The 18,400-nt window shown below is 38.3% G+C and overlaps 1 protein-coding gene across 10 annotated transcripts in view; it reads right to left on the reverse strand.

Annotated features, from left to right (window-relative positions):
* Positions 1-17,148, reverse strand: part of ank1b (ankyrin 1, erythrocytic b) — an 81,775-nt gene extending 64,627 nt beyond the window's left edge. For 3 of the 10 annotated variants that reach the window (XM_015040734.1, XM_015040737.1, XM_015040736.1), the window contains exon 1: positions 16,014-17,148. In XM_015040734.1, coding sequence (XP_014896220.1) covers positions 16,014-16,139 — 126 coding nt within the window. In that variant the 5' untranslated portion in view covers positions 16,140-17,148. The remainder of the gene's footprint in view (positions 1-16,013) is intronic. The other 7 variants (XM_015040729.1, XM_015040726.1, XM_015040732.1 and 4 more) reach the window with 6 other exon arrangements.
* Positions 17,149-18,400: the final 1,252 nt, after the last annotated feature.

Raw genomic sequence — 18,400 nt, forward strand, 5'->3', positions numbered from 1 at the left:
TGTATATCTTTCTTTATATATATATATATATATATATATATATATATATATATATTTTTTTTTTTGCAATCGAGACAGAAAAAAAAACAAAACTGCTTTACACAGCTCTTTATCACGGCTCAGTCTGTGCTCCCACTTTGGGTTTCAGTGATCATATTATTCTGTCTCTGATTTATGAGTTCAGTGTCATTGGATTTGGCCTTCAACATATCAAACAAAGGGATATTTTAAAAGCGTCAGAGACTTGTTTGTGATGCATTTTGTGAATCATCTTGCATATTGCATGTTGCATATTTTAAGAAAAGTCAAGTATTCAACTGAAAGACTTCACAATTTAGTGTCAATATGGCAACAAAAACATATTTTTTTTTTTTTTACAGCTAGGTTAAAAAAAACTCTCCAGATGAATTAATCTCCTTACTAGGAAAGACACTTTAACAACATCAAGGTATCACTCAGTCACACGAAGCCTCTGTTACATGGTAGATATCATGAGAAATTGTGGCTTTGTCCTGGTGTTTGAGTGTGTGTGTCCACAGGTAGAAATGTCTGATTGATGTGATCTGCAGATGCTGTTGTCCCATCGTAGCGTTGACAGATTAACCACCACATCATCTCAGATTTAAAGCTGTGTAAGGTGCATACCAACTAATCTATTCCGCCGGTATCCGGGTAAAGATGCATGTCAAGACTTGAAATTTGTTCATATTTTATTGAAATAAGACTGTACAACAAAGTACAAAACATAATGTTTTTAATAAAATTACCTCTGTCAGTATTATTGCTACCCCTGCGTTATAGTTTCTTAAATGTAAAATTCCCTTTCGCCCTGGAACAGCATTTGTATCCAAGACTCTTGGAGTTGGATAATTAAGTGTGTGGTACTTTTCACTTGTTTCTTCATTTTATCAAATGTTTTGGGTTACTTCTCTGTCAAAAGATTCAATCACAGCTCATTTTCAGTTCACTGGAAGAAGCTAACAGTAAATTAAAATTTCCCGATATTACATATTGACAATATCACAGACTTTAAGGTTTTCAGGCTCTTTGGAAACACTGGATATCTTACTCTCACCTCATCAAAGCTCACATCTTAAGATAAAGTCTGTGCAGAGTTTGTTTAACTCTACATGTTTACATTTGTGGAGGTAGGAAAAAACACATTTCCTGACCTGCCTCCCTGGAGACATGTGCTCACATAGATAGCAAATGTTTTTTTAACAGGACTTAATGACTTCAAGATGCCACTCTTTATACTTCAATATAAGGATGTAATAGTAGCCATAGGCAAAGCTTTTTTTTTTTTCTTGTAGCAATTGAATGGCATGTTTTCCTGTCCTACCAGAAGTGCCCAGTTTTATGTGAGATTTATTTTTTTTCCTGTCATTTAATAAATACATTTAAATCCAATGTAATATTTGTTGCTTTTATTTAGTGTGAGACTCTCCTAAACATGTGGATGCTAACAGGCTTAAAAAGTACAAATATACAGGCCTGCATGATCATGATTTTGGACGACATACACTTACAGCAGACATGTTTGCATAAACACACTTTCATCACTTTCATGCTACATCATCTTTGACTTCTATGCCAACAGGCGGTCACAGAAGCTGACATATGCTCCTCACTGCAGGATGTTGACTCCAACATATAAAAGCCTGCATGTCAGCTTAGCAGAATGTTGGGCACACAACAGAGACACATCATGCAAAACAGAATGGTCCAAAGCAACCCAAACCAACTGTAACATCCCCTAAAAGCATTCAAGTCACCAGTGGTTAGCAACATTGTTAATGTCTTCCATTAGCATTTACATTTAGCCTGGTGCTAGCAGTTGGCTATAGTAGAATCCCTCAAGAAGACAACACGCCACGGAATACATTCTTATTCACTACTTTTTGTCATCTTTCTGCAAAATATAAGATTTTTTTTCTCATTTCTTATTTGAAAATTTCTACTGAGCAAAAATGTTATAGTAAAATATATGTAAATTGGAGTTATTCATCTTTACAATTAAAAAGTATATTTTGTATATATGAAGGTTGGTGTAAGTCTCTAAACAATTGTATTTATTATGATTAAAGTACAAAAACAGTAGACATATGATTCCACTACCCTTTGACCCGCAGCATTCCTGTCATATGTCAAATGTTTTATCTACCGTGGCCATTAACACTTCTGTTTCTTCAAGTGCGTCTTAAACCAGATCAGGAGACGCTGCAGATCTCTTTGCCTCCCACCTCCCGTGTTTCTAGAAGTCAGTTGAAGAGGCAGCTGGAGAAACTGAACCAGAACAAGGCTGCAGGTCCAGATGGTGTCAGCCCCAGAGTCCTGAAGGCCTGTGCAGAGCAGCTCTGTGGGACTCTGCAACAACGCTTCAACCTTAGCCTGACCCAAGAGAAGGTCCCCAGTGTTGTGGAAGATGTACCGTCTTGTACTTGACATTTCCTCATTATGAAGGTCCTGGACAGAATCTTGCTGCCCCGCCCAAGTAAGCAGACAGTCACATGTCAAGACCCCTCTGCAGTTTGCGTATCGCTGTGGAGCTAAAGTTGAAGACGCCATCAAACAAACTAACTGTCATCTGGTCAAAGCAGGCAGAATTGTGAGAATCATGTTCTATGATTTCACCAGTGCAGTTAATACAATTCAGTCTGATTTGGTCTCTGAGAAACTCCAAAAGACACAAGTGGAGGCCTCAGCAATCGCCTGGATCTATCACTACCACACAATAGACATAGTACTCTCACCATTTTGTTTCACTCTGCACACCTCTGACTTCCCGTACAAAACAGACTCTTGTCATCTACAGAAACACTCTCGATGACTCTGCAGTCATCAGGTGTATCAGACATGATCAAGAAGCTAAGTACAGAGTGGACTGCTTTGTAACAGTCAGCCTTGAATGTAAACAAAACAAGGATTATTGTACATTTTAAGAAAAATAGGCCGTTGTAAACAAATATTTTAGTAATCGAGTAATCTATCGATTATTCTTAATTTAGTAAACGGATAAAAAATTTTATAAAATATTGATAAATTTGGCATAACACTGGTGTTACTATCAGATATCAATATCAGTCCAATTTTTCCACATTTGAGCATCCCTAACAGTTACTTTTTTGTAGTTAAGAAAACTAACCGGTAACAATAATAGCTCACTTTCTAAGTTAACCTGAAGAAAAAGTATACAAAGATCTGAAATTATATTCAATTTAATAATAAAGAGGCAGGCTCACAAATAAAAAATGTCAATGCTCCAGCTTTTAGTTTATCTATTCATCTTCAGTCAGTTAAATAGATGAATTTTCAGGGGGGAGGCGGGATACGGGATGTTTACGGCACCTTCATTCTCACACTCAAACTCATCGACCAGCCATGTACCGCCACCAGTTTGTTCAGATCGGCATGATATGAAATGTATTGTGCGGTTCGTCCATAAAGCTACACTTACACTGTAAGTATCAACTACTCAGCGGCCCGCCGTGTTCAGTCTATCCGCTTACCTGTATAAATACTCCCGCAGCGCTCTTCCCGCCCTCCGCTTTCAACCAGCAGGTCCAAGAGGAAAAAGGCTGCCCTCCAGGCATCGCGCCAGTCATTTTAAGGATGTCTTTTGGTCCCCCAAAAAACGATGAAAACCCGGGCATTTTCAGAAATAAATAAAATCCCCACGGGCCGAACTTGAAAATTGGACGTTATGCCGCTAACACTTAGCTTTCGTCAACAACTCAGAGGCGGAAGTCAGAGCTCAGCGCAACCCAAATAATGTTCCGGCAGGAACACGATGCGCTAAATAATAAAACATAAATTAACAAAGCTTCCAGGCAGGTAAATTTTCCTGCAGGAAGTTTATTAATCAAGGTACTCAAATCATTCGAGGAATCGTTTCAGCTCTACGTCAAACCCTATTGTGGAAGAAAAAGTGGAGGTGGTGGAGGAGTATAAATACCATGGTGTTTACCTGGATAAATAGCCTTCTACTTACTGATTTTTTGCAAACCTTAAAAGCTTGTCAAATAAATGGTAAATAAGATTGTTATTTTGTACGGGACTTTTGAAGGGTTCTTTTTCATTTTTACAGCAATTTCCGTGTATGTAAGTCTCTGACTGTATGCCGTTAGATATTCATATCCAGTCTTTTTAAATAGTTTGCATGATCTCTTTTATTAATACTAAAAATATTGTGACAAACTTAAAGAGAGAAAAAAGAGAAAATATGAAAAAAGAACGTGATAAAAGTCTTAAAGCAGCAATGGTCTCGTAGCAAATCCAGCAACATATTTGTAAAAACTGAAAGAAATCTTAACATATGCTCCTAAAATGTTAACCAAGCTAAAACAAGAAAACAAACACAAAAAAAAACATTGGATCTATGTAATCTAATTTTTTTTTATATACATAAACTTGACATTTGCAGGTTTCAAGACTTCAAGAAGATGAGCCAAAATAAAACAAGACAGTGTCTCCTACATACCCTATTTTAAAATTCACAATATTTCAAATTGTTCATTGTTTTTTATGTTCAAATTTCAAATACAAATAACAAAGTCCAGATAGGTATAAAACCACAGATCAAACAGACAAGCTTTTGGTGCACTTAATAAAGTTTTTAATTTTGAAACGTTTTCTGTCTTTCTGTGGTATCTTTTGCTTCTCTGGGTTTATTCTTGTATTTTAAGCGAGAATAAACTGACCTGAAATCCTTCAACATTACAGTTCAGAGAACTGCAGGTTGAACCTACGTCCTCCTGAAATGCATCACTGATTATTTGTATTTGAAGAAGCTTTGCTGCCAGCTAAGGGACAAGAAATCAATTCTGCTTGTAGGAAACACCATTGTTTGTAGTGACATGTTTACAGTACCTATGAGGACCTACATTTAAGCTTGAGCAAATGAGCACAAGGCCTCCCCGCTGTGCATGTCTGTGTAAATGACAGCAGGCCATCACTAATCACCCAGTGGGTGGAGATCCACACCAGTAAGTATCATTCTGAGAGACTGATGGGTGTACAGGTAGGGGGGCTGATGGAGGATCAAGGAGGAAAAAAGTCACAAGAAACGGCAGAGGACAAGCTAAGAGGAGGACATGACTACCTTCAGCCGTGAGGCTGCAACAAGCATGATGACTATGAGGAACCCTGTAGCTGCTAAAAATAGCAATGACACAGCAGTTACTTTACAGAATATAATGCAAAGCAGAATTTGTTCATGCTCTGGACATCAGCCTCGATCACAGCGATGTCTTAATCACAGACATTTGAGATTTGCAATTAAAGTTGCTAATTACGCTATTTAATTTACTTTCAATTCAGTTTATATGTAAAGGGGTGATTTACCACATATATAATCTTATATAAAGTCAATTACTTGCATTCCTGGTTATTAGGCAATGCAGTTAAGTTGGTTACATAAACTCATAGAAAGGTTTATCATCCATGACGACACGAAAGAAATATGCTGCAATTGATAGTTTGAATTCAAAAGACTCTCACTGCTCCATAAATCCATCAACTGAAACATTTCCTCATGACTCAGCATTCTGGCTCACACAGAAAGGGTCATTTTAGCCAACAGGGAGATATTCATCAACTCAGCCAGCTCCAGACAGCAGGGTCAGGCCTGATGTGCAAGGTCCAATATGTTCTGCAACTACAGCCTGTCGGCTTAATGGAAATAGGAACAGATATGTGCAATTAAAATTAGGAATGCATTGATTGCCCAGTAGGAAACTGAAACCAGGTGGATTTAAACTTGATTGGCTTGATGATGACCAGTATATGAGACATTGGTTATTTTTTTGTTTGTTTTTTTACAGAAATCATTAAAGGAAGAACTTAAAATCAGATATGTTTGTTACTTTGCTCCATTATTATAATGGAAATTGCTTTTAAACTAAGGACTGGTAAATATTGTGTATTAGATAACAAAACAATGTTTTGGTGTGGGAAAGAAAAATCTAAATATTAACAAACTATTGGCCAGTTTATAAAGGTATTCGGAGGCAGACAAAGTCAGATCTGTAAATCGGTGCTTTTTTTGGGGCAAAAATATTAACAGCAGTATATTTTCTCCTGCTCTTCCAACAGTTGGTGCCACTTTTCACATACATGCTTTTTTGTTACAATGTACATTGGGCACTCACTTTATTTTTTATTTCTCACTGAAGTGACTTCTAGAAATGTGTCTTTGTCTGTGTCTCTTCCCTGTCCTCTTGACAACCAGTCAGTCTCATACTGGTTCTGCTAGAAGGCAGTATTTACTTTTCACTGTCACCACATGCTTGCTCAAGATTAAGGATTTTGACGAAGCCAATGACTCGATGCAATCTGCTGGTCTTCCTTGAATAGTTAACTTGTCATCAAATGATCAACTAAATCTGATAGCGCTGCATTTTAACTTTGGTTGTGCATAGTTGCGTTTAAATCTCACTGCATGATTGGATAGTGTTGGAATAGGCTGGATATCGAGTATCTGGTGACATTTTTGATAATTTCTGCAAAATATGCAAATAAATAGAGGGAATTAAATAAAAATAAACCCGACCTAGCTTCCAGAACAAGTTTTTAAGATGTTAAACATTAAATATGGCATATTAAAAATGGAGATTCTCCGGTCAATCATATTTTCACAATTTTAAGTGATTTAAAACTTTACGCATTTAATTTAAGGTTAAATAAGTTCACTGAAATGCAGTATCAACTATTCCCCACACATTGTGAATAATGAAAAGTAGGGTAGCAGTCACATAGTGTCACAATGGGAAGATACTGAGCTATTTTCAAAGCTCAGGCTATAATAAATCTTATGCACAAGGGAAAGCTAAAAATATGGGCAAGACAAGCTGAGACTGCATTTACAGAAAGCTGCACTTCATTCATCAATCATCCTTCACCCGTCGCTGATGCCTGTTCTCTGAGTTGTGCATTGAACATGTGACCAGAAAAGTGTGCAGCTGTCTACTAGAAACACCCTGCACAGTCCCAAATGTCAGGTTTGCGCAAAACAAAGACGGTTGACAAATTGAATGGGTTTTTCCCCCCCACATGCAAGAATACCAGAATGATTAAACCTGTAATTACTACTGCTTTCGTCCTAAATATAAGACACTGCACTGCTGGAAAAAAAAAAAAAAAAAAAAAAAAAAAAGCTAAAAAAAACATTCATCCTTCATGAGTATATTACTTCAAACATTTCTACGCACTCAGAAACTGATTTTTTTTTTTAGTCATGTTTTAAAGTTGAGTCATCGTCTCTATTTTTTACAAAAAAGTCATGTAAATTGTTCTGTATTCAATTATTTTAGTCTTTTTGCATGCTTCCCTGAGCTGTGTCTCTGACTTCCAATGAAGGCGAGTAGGTCACAATCCAAATCTAAGATTAATGTGTTGATTTAATCTATGCTACATGCATATTTAAGTCTTTGTGTGCTTTTTCCTCTCACCTTGGTCGCCTTCCCTTTGGGAGTAGTGGTGCAGAGCCAGCAGTGACACACCCTGTCACCCTGTCAGTCAGTCATATGACCTTAAAAAAGCTGACTCAGACTTGCTGCTTCATTACAATCAGGTCATGAACGGCGGTTTTAGCTTGTGTAAGTCACAAGTACAAGACAAAACAGTTTTGAGAACTTTTGGAGAAAATTTGGTGAACATTACTCTGAAGTAAATTCGTAGCTCAAGTGAGGCAAAGCAAATGATGAAGTGTGATTCTCTATGGTTTGATCAGATATTCATTCATCTGTATAACCATACTTTTTCTTAGTGATTTTTTTTAAAACCAGTAGTGCTGCTGTGAGTGATTCATATAATGAATCATAGAGCGACAGCTAAGGCTAATTATGCTGATGAGAAATTATCTGGCTGTGTGTAACAAAGGCAAATTATTAGTGTTAGGTCAAAACTATGGAGCACAAAAACCCAAATAAATGTTCCTGCTAACAGGAGCACTCATTCATGTCAGCAGGAATAAATGTTCCTATATTTTCAACTTTTCTGATCTGAAAATATTGGTTTATTGATGCCGTTACTTAAGAATAAACAAAAACATAACTATTTCTGTTTTTTAAACTAATAAAGCAAATGCGAACTCGACTCCACTTTTCACAGATTCTTCCTACGGACTTGTAAATTGATTTATTCTTTTCAAAAGACTGTCAAATGCACAGAAGAAAACTTATTCAGCTGTTCTGTTCATGTCCCTGCAACTCATTTGCACATTTGAAACACTGTAAATATTTTACGTTGTCATTAATCTTTTCATTCAGTGAAGCTGCTTTCAGTTAGCAAAACCGGGAGCATAAGATTTGACCACTTTACACTTGCCGTATAAAAGAGCAATCAAGAGAGCAGTTATTGAAGTACGATGGACGATGCAGACAGAGTGTTGGAAACAGAGAGAGTGGAAAGTGATCCGATTGAAATGGAAGAATGCATCTAGATGTACAACAGCTTAGAAGAGGAACACCGGAGAAACAGACACATAGCTGACAGAACGAAGGGAACAGAGTTGTAGTTTTCTGTTTTCCATCTAGAGTTTAAAATTAAATTAACAATGAAGTATTTATACAAGTGCAGTGTGGATTTTCCAGCTCGATGCCTCTGTGTTCAGTGGAACGCGACGATACAGCAAGCAAACACGGCATTTTGTTCATTTTCATCCTCAGTAAATTCTTTAAAAGTTGTTATTTTTCCTGCTTTGAGTCAGTAACCTGGTGTTTCCATTAACCCAGCTGCTATCACTGAGAGAAAAGCTTGAATTAAGGTCAGATAATCATATAATATTATTTAGACCTCCTTGTTAGCCCCAGTCACTGAAATCACAACAATTTACAAATGGACTGCTTTTAATCGATGTTTTTCTTTATTTTGTCTGGGTGCGTTTATGAAAAAGTTGTTCAGAACTGAAAGTTGGTTATGGTGAAAGATGAAGCCAGAAAATGGAGACAGCTTTCCATTTTTTCCTCCGACACGTAACACCCCCTTTGACCGTGCAGAGAGACAAAAATCTAATCAGTTACGGCAGTTACATAGACGTATGTTTGAAGAAGTGGAAAGAAGGAAGAAATCTGGAGTTTTATTGCTTCAAAGTCAAACTCCAACCATAAAATAAACTCAAACATGCAATAACATACTATTCAATATACTCTATGCACAACCTCATGATTTCATTGATGGTATTTTGAAGAACACCATAAAACTTTCTTTTTTTGATTTTTGAACATGCAACCACTGCATCCATTAGCCATGGCATGCACTATAAAATGTGTTCAGGCCAGCGGTGGAGGAAAAATGATGGAGTCAGGGTGTGCCTGGGAGAGGCTGCTTCAGTGCATTAGTTGGCTCCTGTAAGCCACATGATCCTTGCAGACCTTCAGAAGCTCTAATTCCATTACATAATGCCCTGTTACAGCTCTAAGTGTGTGCGCGTGTGTACGTTCTTTGTCTATATGCTAGAGTGTGTGTGGCACTGTGCCAGTCCACATCACTCACTTTCACTTTTCCTCTAATTAATCCCCAAAAAATATCAGGGATTTTGCTAATAAGCTCAGATGGGTCAAACAGATCACTAATGTGAGTATTTCCACATGTGGAAGGATTAGGGAAAAATACATGTTCGAGATTATTTACATGGATCATGTTTAAAGATTGTTGTTTAAAGACAATAAGTTATCACCGATCCACAGTGTGTTTGTGAGCCACATGTCATGGATTAGCTGCCAACACTGCTCCCAGGTTTTACCACACTGCATCTAGGACTCAATATTAACTTTAATAACGATAATAATCACCACAATCTCACTGGGGAAGTTGTGGGCATGGTAAGTTATGCACAATGGAGAGTGTACATCTTTTTTTGACACACTCCAGAAGATCTCCTGCTCAGAATATGCAGAAATCCAGGACTCAGTGTAGGAGGTTCCAAAAACAATTTGTGTCTTACCAGTAATTTGTCAAAAGTACAATCTTGCATCGACCAGACACTCGCTCATCCACCTCTTCAACCATCCACCATGTGCTAAGTCCATTCATAATTACTACAGGGGCATCTGTCACTCTAAATTACCTAAATATTACAGAAGACTTTGCTGAAAGTCTCCCATCCTTTTCTTATCCCAACCCACCAGGCCAGAGCTACACACTATCACTTTCAAGCAGCGACAGTGAACACTCATTTGTGGAAAGATGCAAATCTTCAATATTTTACAGTGCAGTATTGTAGGCATATAACTGAAAAATGTCTACTAAGATTAGCGTTAACAGAACAAAATGACTTCCACAGAGAAAAGATGTCTGACCAGACATACTTTTATGCAATGCTATTGATCTGCAGATCAAAAAGTGTCAGTGCGCCAGATAAAACTTCACAGAGGTTTGATGACTATCCTCCATTGCGCTTGTGTTCTGGAATCATCCATGTTGTTTCGCCAGGCACAGATCCGAGGCAACATCAGATAAAGTATCGGAGCAGATGCTTAGCTAGCACACTGTAGTAGTGTGTAGACCGACAGAAAGCTCTGCTCTCAGATGCAGTGTAATCCTAGGCAGCCAGGTAAATATAGCCTGTGTAAGCTTTGGGTTGGTCATAAGTGCTGTCTGCTCTGCTCGACCTTGGCTCATCTACCTTTCCTCTCCTCAAAGGAGAGGAAAAAACACAATCACTAGCAGTGCCCCCTACGTACACTGCTGAGCAAAAACATGTCAAACTTCTATGAATCTGTGTGGATGCTTTTTTTTCCCCTCACCCCACATTATCGCCTATGTAGTATTAAGTAATATTAAACAGCTAAAAATCTATACAACTATACAAGTTTTTTTTATTCTGTCCTTAGCCTAGCTTCAAGACTTTACACAATAAGCCTCGTAATGGTTCTTATGAACATTTTGAAGCCAAATCTTGTTATACACTGTTTTCATAATAACAGAGCTTGAAGTAGATACCTAGAACAATTTGATTTTAAATCCCCAAATAATCTCCTATAAGATTCCTCCTTATAGTATAAAGTATAGATTCACTCTCTGACTACATCTTTTTAAATTAGGCAATATATTTAAAAAAAAATGTTAAGCCACAAGGAGCCAATAAAAATGCTGTATCACTTTGTTGGAGACTTTTTCAAAGGAACCAACTTTAACATGTTTAAAAAAAAATGTAGAAACATACTCCTGAATTGACCTTGTCTTAAAAATATTTATATGGTTTTAGTAATATCTGAAGAAAGCTTTATTTTTGGTAGAATAATCTATAACCATTGGTTTTGGGAACTTGTTAAAATGTCCTGAGACAATATTGTGCCATTATGGAAAATTTCACCTCGTATGGAGGTGAGTGGGATACGTTGTAGCAATTTTGTCATCGTAATTTCCTTTTGATCTTTACAGTTTATTGAAGAAAATTTTAATTTTAAAAATTCTGACTTGTTCTGTAATAGTAATCTTTGCCTCTTCTTTAAATGGTTTCTCTAAAATGTCAATAATAATGCCATCCATGGTGTACAAGGGCATATCAGACAGAATTTTGGCTAATTACTGTGGGAAATAATAAATACAATTGGAATAAAATATATCATGTGTGCACACAAAAAGTTAACTAAAAAGATTAAACAAAGAGAGCACACAATGTCCATTACGAAATCCTGGATCCATTTGGATCTGGCACTTATATGTATGTGCAAGCCTGGAGCAAATACAAACAAACAAATACATGTATGGGCCTAAGGAGCTTCAGGTTAAGCATTACAGTAAAAGCTTAATCTCCCTCGTAGGTTCATGCTGCAGAGTAACGTCATGAGTAGAGCTGTCTTGATCATTTTCATGAACTCCATTGATAAAATAATGTATTACTGGAATGCATAAGACTTCTGCTGAGTACAGTCCTTGAGTTAAATGTCTACCCTTTCAAGGTGGAATTTTAATGTGGGAATGTTCTATATGTTATATACTGCTCAAAAAAATAAAGGGAACATTTCACTTTAATTTTGTGTGTGGCTCCAAATCCAGGCCTCCATTGGTTAATAAATTTGATTTCCATTGATGATTTTTGTGTGATTTTGTTGTCAGCACATTCAACTTTGTACAGAACAAAGGATTCAATGAGAATATTTCATTCATTCAGATCTAGGATGTGTTATTTGAGTGTTCCCTTTATTTTTTTGAGCAGTGTATAAGAATATTGGAAATACTTTTGCTGACAATCAAAAATGACAAGGGACAGATCTACTGTGCAACAAACAAGGATTGGTACCAAGTTGTCCCTCAACCACATCCTTTCTGTAGCCACCAATAAGCTTCTTAACAAATTCTAGTTGGATATTTAACCCCTTCTTCCTGCTAGAATTGGTAGAGCTCATTTAAATTGACCAGTTCCGGAAAGGGTTTTAATCAAACATTTTTAGTAAGGTGTAAGTGGGAGTCTTGTCTAATAGACGGATTTGTCTACTCCAAAATCAGTTTTGATGTGTATTTGAAACCGTGTATTTGAAACACCAAATTTGATCTAACTTTTAGGCATCTGATCCAAACTGTCACTCTGAAAAGAGAGAAAATTGATGCTGGGATCAGAAAAACCTGGAGTGAACTGGAATGTGCACATAGGTTTCACATTACAATGGACAAAAGGCGTCTAAAAAGGAATAAGTCCCTCCACCAAAATGAATTTACACACCTTCTGAAGAAACTGCTTTGACCAGACAAGCTACATGTCTGTTCTTTCAAACTAATAAATGTTACCAACCATAATGATTGTAGCTTTATGCTGTGGGGCTGTTTTTCTGCCTGTCGTACAAGTCCATTGCTCCTTTCAATTTAACAACTTGAACCAAACTAGGGTCCAAGTATCACAGACATAGTATGGAATATCATATCAAATGCATTGCATGGTAGTACGGTTTTATTTAAAAAAAAAAAAAAAAAAGTAATGTTTTTCCTCATCCACATCACTTTTTATTTCTCCCTGGACTGAAAGTTTCCATGCCTAAAACCACAACATGTGTTGCATGTAAAGCTGTTTTAATCACATCAGTTTAAATCTTCAGTACAACACATCTCACAAATATCAAAAGCTGACAATCATACACAAAACGTAATCCTGACTAAGAGTAGACCAAGATTAGCAAACATTAATGGTCTACACTTTTATTTTTAAAGGTGTGGAGACAAAAAAACAAATGACTGCAAACTGTTCTGCATCTGCACAGCATTCACCTTCGCCAGCAGAACTTTTCCTGCTGCTATATCAGGCCTCTATCAGTTCAGGGAAGTGACAGAAGGATTAGTTAAAGGGGGACAAGTAAGGAAGAGAGATCCCATGCTTCTGAGTTTGATTTACGTCGACTGGAGCTAATTAATATCTCTGAACTCTAAGACCTGCGCATGCCTCTTCTCCTCTCTGTCTCTTTGACTTTGCACTTCAGGGCACGTAGCAAATATTTCAGAGAGAAGGAAGACTGGTTTATGTTGAGAACACACAGTGAAAAGGCCTGGCTGCTGAGAGTGGTTTTGCTGAGGGAGGACGGCCAGACAGGCAGAGCTGCATTTTAGCTATGAACATTCCACTATTGCTGTATTGCATGTGCCTTGAGCTTATGAAACCCAGCAAAACACTTTAAACAAATGGCCAAAACCTCTCTGTTCTTACTGTTTCTACAGAGAATTACAAAAGTACTTGTATCTGATAAATCGACACAAGGTTTCGCAGTATTGAGAAGTAAATGGGAAATGATTCAAGATTCTCTTATTTGCTTATCTAATAAAACATTTTAAGAGTGGCGTGAATTTGCATTCAATCAACACTTTAAAGACTCCTCTTTCATTGGAGTCACAGATGCAAATGCAGGTGCTACAGGGTATGTCTCTATTAGACAAATAGACATAGATAGCAAAATCACATCAACTCAGATAAACAGCTCTGTCCAAATCTGACACTATCAGAGTCAATTTTGGATAGATTTGTTGAATCTAAGACAACTGTATGATGCATTAATATACAAACAGATAGGAGGTTAACTTCCTAAGGAGGAGCTGTAGACAAATTAGCAGTTTCTTGCAGCAGGTGCTTCCCAGAGATAAGTTATTGGACACTTTTAGCTCATCGATATATTGCTGATCATGCAAACTCTGGAATATGGCTCACTGCCAAAGAAACTTTTATCATGAAGGCAATAAACTGCCAAGGTTAAAACAACATCCTGTGCAACATCAACAGATGCTGAGAAACTTAGTTACTACAGTAAATGTGTTGTTAACAATCTCCTTTTTAAAAAAAAAAATGAATAATTTGCTAAGAAAAGTTATCTCGTTAAGCTGAGCAGAAACATGAAGCTTTCGTGCTACGCCAAGACAAAACACTGCCTCTTATGAGGAACACAGCAGACCTTCAACTGGATTCCCAACAATTCAAGTACAAAGTCTATTTTTGGTCAGAGAATACAAAATAAGCCAATAGGCAGAGATGCTTAGTGATCAAAGAGAGGCCATTGTCTGCTTGGCTGGGCTTAATCATCTACAAAAAGCACACAGATTCATTCTCAGCAATCCAAAGCTTGTGCTCAAGCATCTGCGACGTCTCAGAATACTAATGCATGTTTCAGAGATTCTTTTTTGTTTGTTTGTGGACTTTCTGTGCTCTGCAGACTGAGCATGCAGCATTTGGTAAAATCAGTCCTACTTTAAAATGAAACACCTGATCATAGTTTTTTTTATTATTTTTTTTTTTTAGATTAGAAAGACAAACATTGTGATATAACTACAACAATGTTTTTTTTTTTTCTGGTTAGCTTGACAAGTTAAGTTTCTCACTTTTTTAACAAGCCTCAGAATGCCAGATGCACCTTCACAGTTTGGCGTTCAGAACAAATGATCCGTTTTACGCGGAGAGCCAGTAAATAAGAAGTCTGTGATCCCTGGGTGCTGCAGCTTTCTTCTCTGCAAACACCTGGCACACTCCAGAGTTTCCATCAAATGAATACGATACAACTCATTTTGGTGCAATTTTGTCATCCTGTGAAAGCATGCACTCACTTCCAAATGCATTTGAACAAACACGACAAATGCATACAATCAGACTCGTGTTAGCTAAAAACAGAATAAAGTCATGTGTCTCTAGCCAGTCACAATCAGGATTCAAACAGCCAACTTTTCTCAAACATATCATTACAAATCATCCGAACACGAAAGCAAGGAAGCACAACCTCAGTCAAATCTGCACTTAGTGGCTCAGTTAGAGCATGAGAGTGAACAGGAGGCATGGGATGTGAAGGTGACTGAAAGCTTCACACTTATCTGATATTATTCCATGCATCAAGTTTGTAACAAAAGGTTTAGACGTTAATTTATCAACATTTGTTATATTTTTCTTCGAATAACACCTGCAGCCCAAAAAGATGCACAAAAGCATTAAAACTGCATCTATTATTAGACTGTACCTCCATCTTCCCCCTCCATTTTCTCCCAGTGAGAAAAAAAAAGATGCAATATGGGGGAAGACAGCAAATCTAACTATGGCAGAGCTTTTTGAGAGAGAGAGTAGAGCTTGTTTAGGGTTTTACGCAAGGAAACAATATGTGCACATGCATTTAAAATACTGAATTTCATTAATATGAAAAAGCTGCACCGACTGCAAGGGTTCTCAGGTAAAAGAAATGACTGGCATAGTGTGTTATTCTGCAAACAGCAGGTATTAGTCACATCCCCACTGGTATTAAGAGCCTTTTCCCCCGATGGCTAAATATCTGACGGAGCAGACAAAACCTGCACCGGAGCATCAATGCTTGACTGGTTACACACACACACACGCACACACATTCGAGCTTACACACACACGCACAAATACACACGCCTGAGCGTACAAATCCATCTGTGCAATTATACTTGTGCAACTGCGTTCCAACCAATCATGCACAATGTTTGCAGTGTGACAGAGCCTGCGAGGGGGAAAACGACAGGTCTGATGGGAAAGATGGACACAAGGATGTAAAGCACCACCTTGCCAGCCTCCTGAGAGAGAACATCAGTACCTTGCGTCTGCGGTCTCTGGATCGATTCCTCTTTTTGATCTTCTCCTCCTCCTTCTCCCGCTGCTCCTGGGCGGCGGCCTCTGCGAGGTCCTTGGTCTTGCGGAGCTGCTTGGCAGCTTGCGCCATGGTGCCGCTGCTGCTACTGCTGCTGCTGCTTCTGCTCCAGTCACCGTCGCTCCAGCCCTCCTCACGTTTGGGATCCCTCCAGCCGTCCCTCTTTCCTCCTGTCCCCCGAGCTTACCCCGTCACTTACCACCACCTCCTCGTCTCTGGCCGCCACGGCATGGGTGCGTGTGACGAGGTGACCGGATATGTTTCTGTGTATGCAGATAATGTTGGTCCTGCAGCAGCTACAAGACAGCTCCCCCAACCCCCCGCCCCAGCCTCCACAAAAGGAGACGATGCTACAGCTAGTGGTGCTGATGCTGCTGCCTCATCCACTCAGCTACAGCACCGCACTGAACTGAGCTGCCTCCCCTCCCCCTGCTTTCTTCTCTGCCTTCCTCCCTTCTCTCCTCTCTCCTCCCTTCTGCTTGCGGAGACCAGTCACGCAGTTTTATGTTCAGCAGCGCTGTGGGGATCCTGCTGCAGAGCTCTCTCCTTTCTGTCTGTCAAGCATCCTTCTACTCAAGCCGCTCCGCGTCTTTTCCTTCTGTGTGAGACGCATCTTGTACATGAGTTGTTGCTGCACATTGCATAAGTGAGGTACAAAGGGAAAAGGGCGCCAAAGACACGGAATGTCTCCAAATGCTCTCACGTCTTCCCCGACTCTGACTGTGGCACCTCCTTCCTGGGAACAGATGGAGAGAGGGGGGAAAAAATGCATGAAATAGGTGCACAACACACATTAGGTGACATAATACAGTATTTATCTTAAGTAGCTTGGTCATGCGTTGAATGTCATATGTTGTGTCGGCATGGAAACAATGTCAGGTTGGTTTTACCACGTTTTTGTGTGAGAGAAATGAAAAGAGGGAGAAAAAAAAGCAACATGAACTGGTCATTAAAATTGCATGTCTTCCCTCTCCCTTTTTGTTCCAACCCTTACCGTCACATCAGAAATGCCCACATGGATGTTTGATGTTGGAGTTCAGTGGCCGACATGCAAAGAAATGAATAAACAGAGTAGCTGGCACAGATTTCAATATTTGACGGATAATTATTCACAAAAATGAACATTTAAAGTTAATCTCCAATAAATTCATTTTTTGTGGATGGATGGATGGATGGATGGATGGATGGATGGATGGATGGATGTGGATGGATGGATGGATGGATGGATGGATGTGGATGGATGGATGGAATGGAACCAATGTTCATTCCATATTTTTTAAGATGGCATAAAGATGAGACATTTAACAAACTCTTTAAAAATTTCATGAAGCAAAATTTATTGACCACTGCTTTGAGTACATGAATACTAATTGCCTCAGCAGCTTAAAATAGAATGGGGCTAAAATGTGTCTAATGATTAATTAAAGTAATTGTTATAATGTTGAACAAGCAGCATCTTTGGCCCCATTCATTTTAGCTGTGTTTATTGATGACTTGCTATAAAAACATAAGCAGTCAGGCCTGTTATATATGTTATATGCCTGATGAATTTGTTGTCATATTAAGATAATATTAACTTATTCCACTTCACCCTGCCAGGTCTATATAGCATTTTGAAAATATGTAAGGAATTTGAATATGAATACTGTATCATCTTAATGATCAGTAATATTTTATTAGTGCTCCATGGTAACACCCATACGTTCAAGGTGGTGAGTCTCCGTCATGATGTGTTTTTTGTTGGTAGACTCAAATGCAGACAGGCAGAGATGTGAAGTAACACCCAGTTTAATGAGTTCGTTACATCAATCAACCCCAAAGACTTAAAATACAAAGCCAAACAGAATTAGAGCTAAAAACTGCTACATAACCTAGCATTGTTTTTTGTTTTTCCACGGTAATGTTGCATTTTAAGCATAAAGGAACAATTCTGATGTTTGGAGTTTGCTGCTGAACATTCAAAGAGAAGTTGCATTGTCATGATTCAGCCTTTTAAGATTTTATTCACAAAAAAAATGTGTCAGGAAAGATTTTGCTAAATCACAGTGTTGCACTGTCACCGGAAAGGGTTATGTTTAGGAACACAGAGGTGCTTTGTTCATCTCCAGCACGTCATGCTCTACACCTTTAAGTACGAAAGGGGTTCCAGTCGATGATGTACTGCTGTTTGAAACTTGACGGTAGGTTGCAACAGCTTTTGCATTATGACATTATTTGTATTACTGCACCACCTGGTGGCCAAAAGCTGTTGTTACTCTCACTGTGCTTTTATTTCCAAACATAAACGACTGCTCAGGTTTTTAATGAATCTTTAACTTCTGTGTAGCTTCTTT

This window comes from Poecilia latipinna, unplaced genomic scaffold (assembly GCF_001443285.1).
Source record: "Poecilia latipinna isolate Pla-1442-1.1 unplaced genomic scaffold, P_latipinna-1.0 Scaffold524, whole genome shotgun sequence".
NCBI lineage: Eukaryota > Metazoa > Chordata > Actinopteri > Cyprinodontiformes > Poeciliidae > Poecilia > Poecilia latipinna.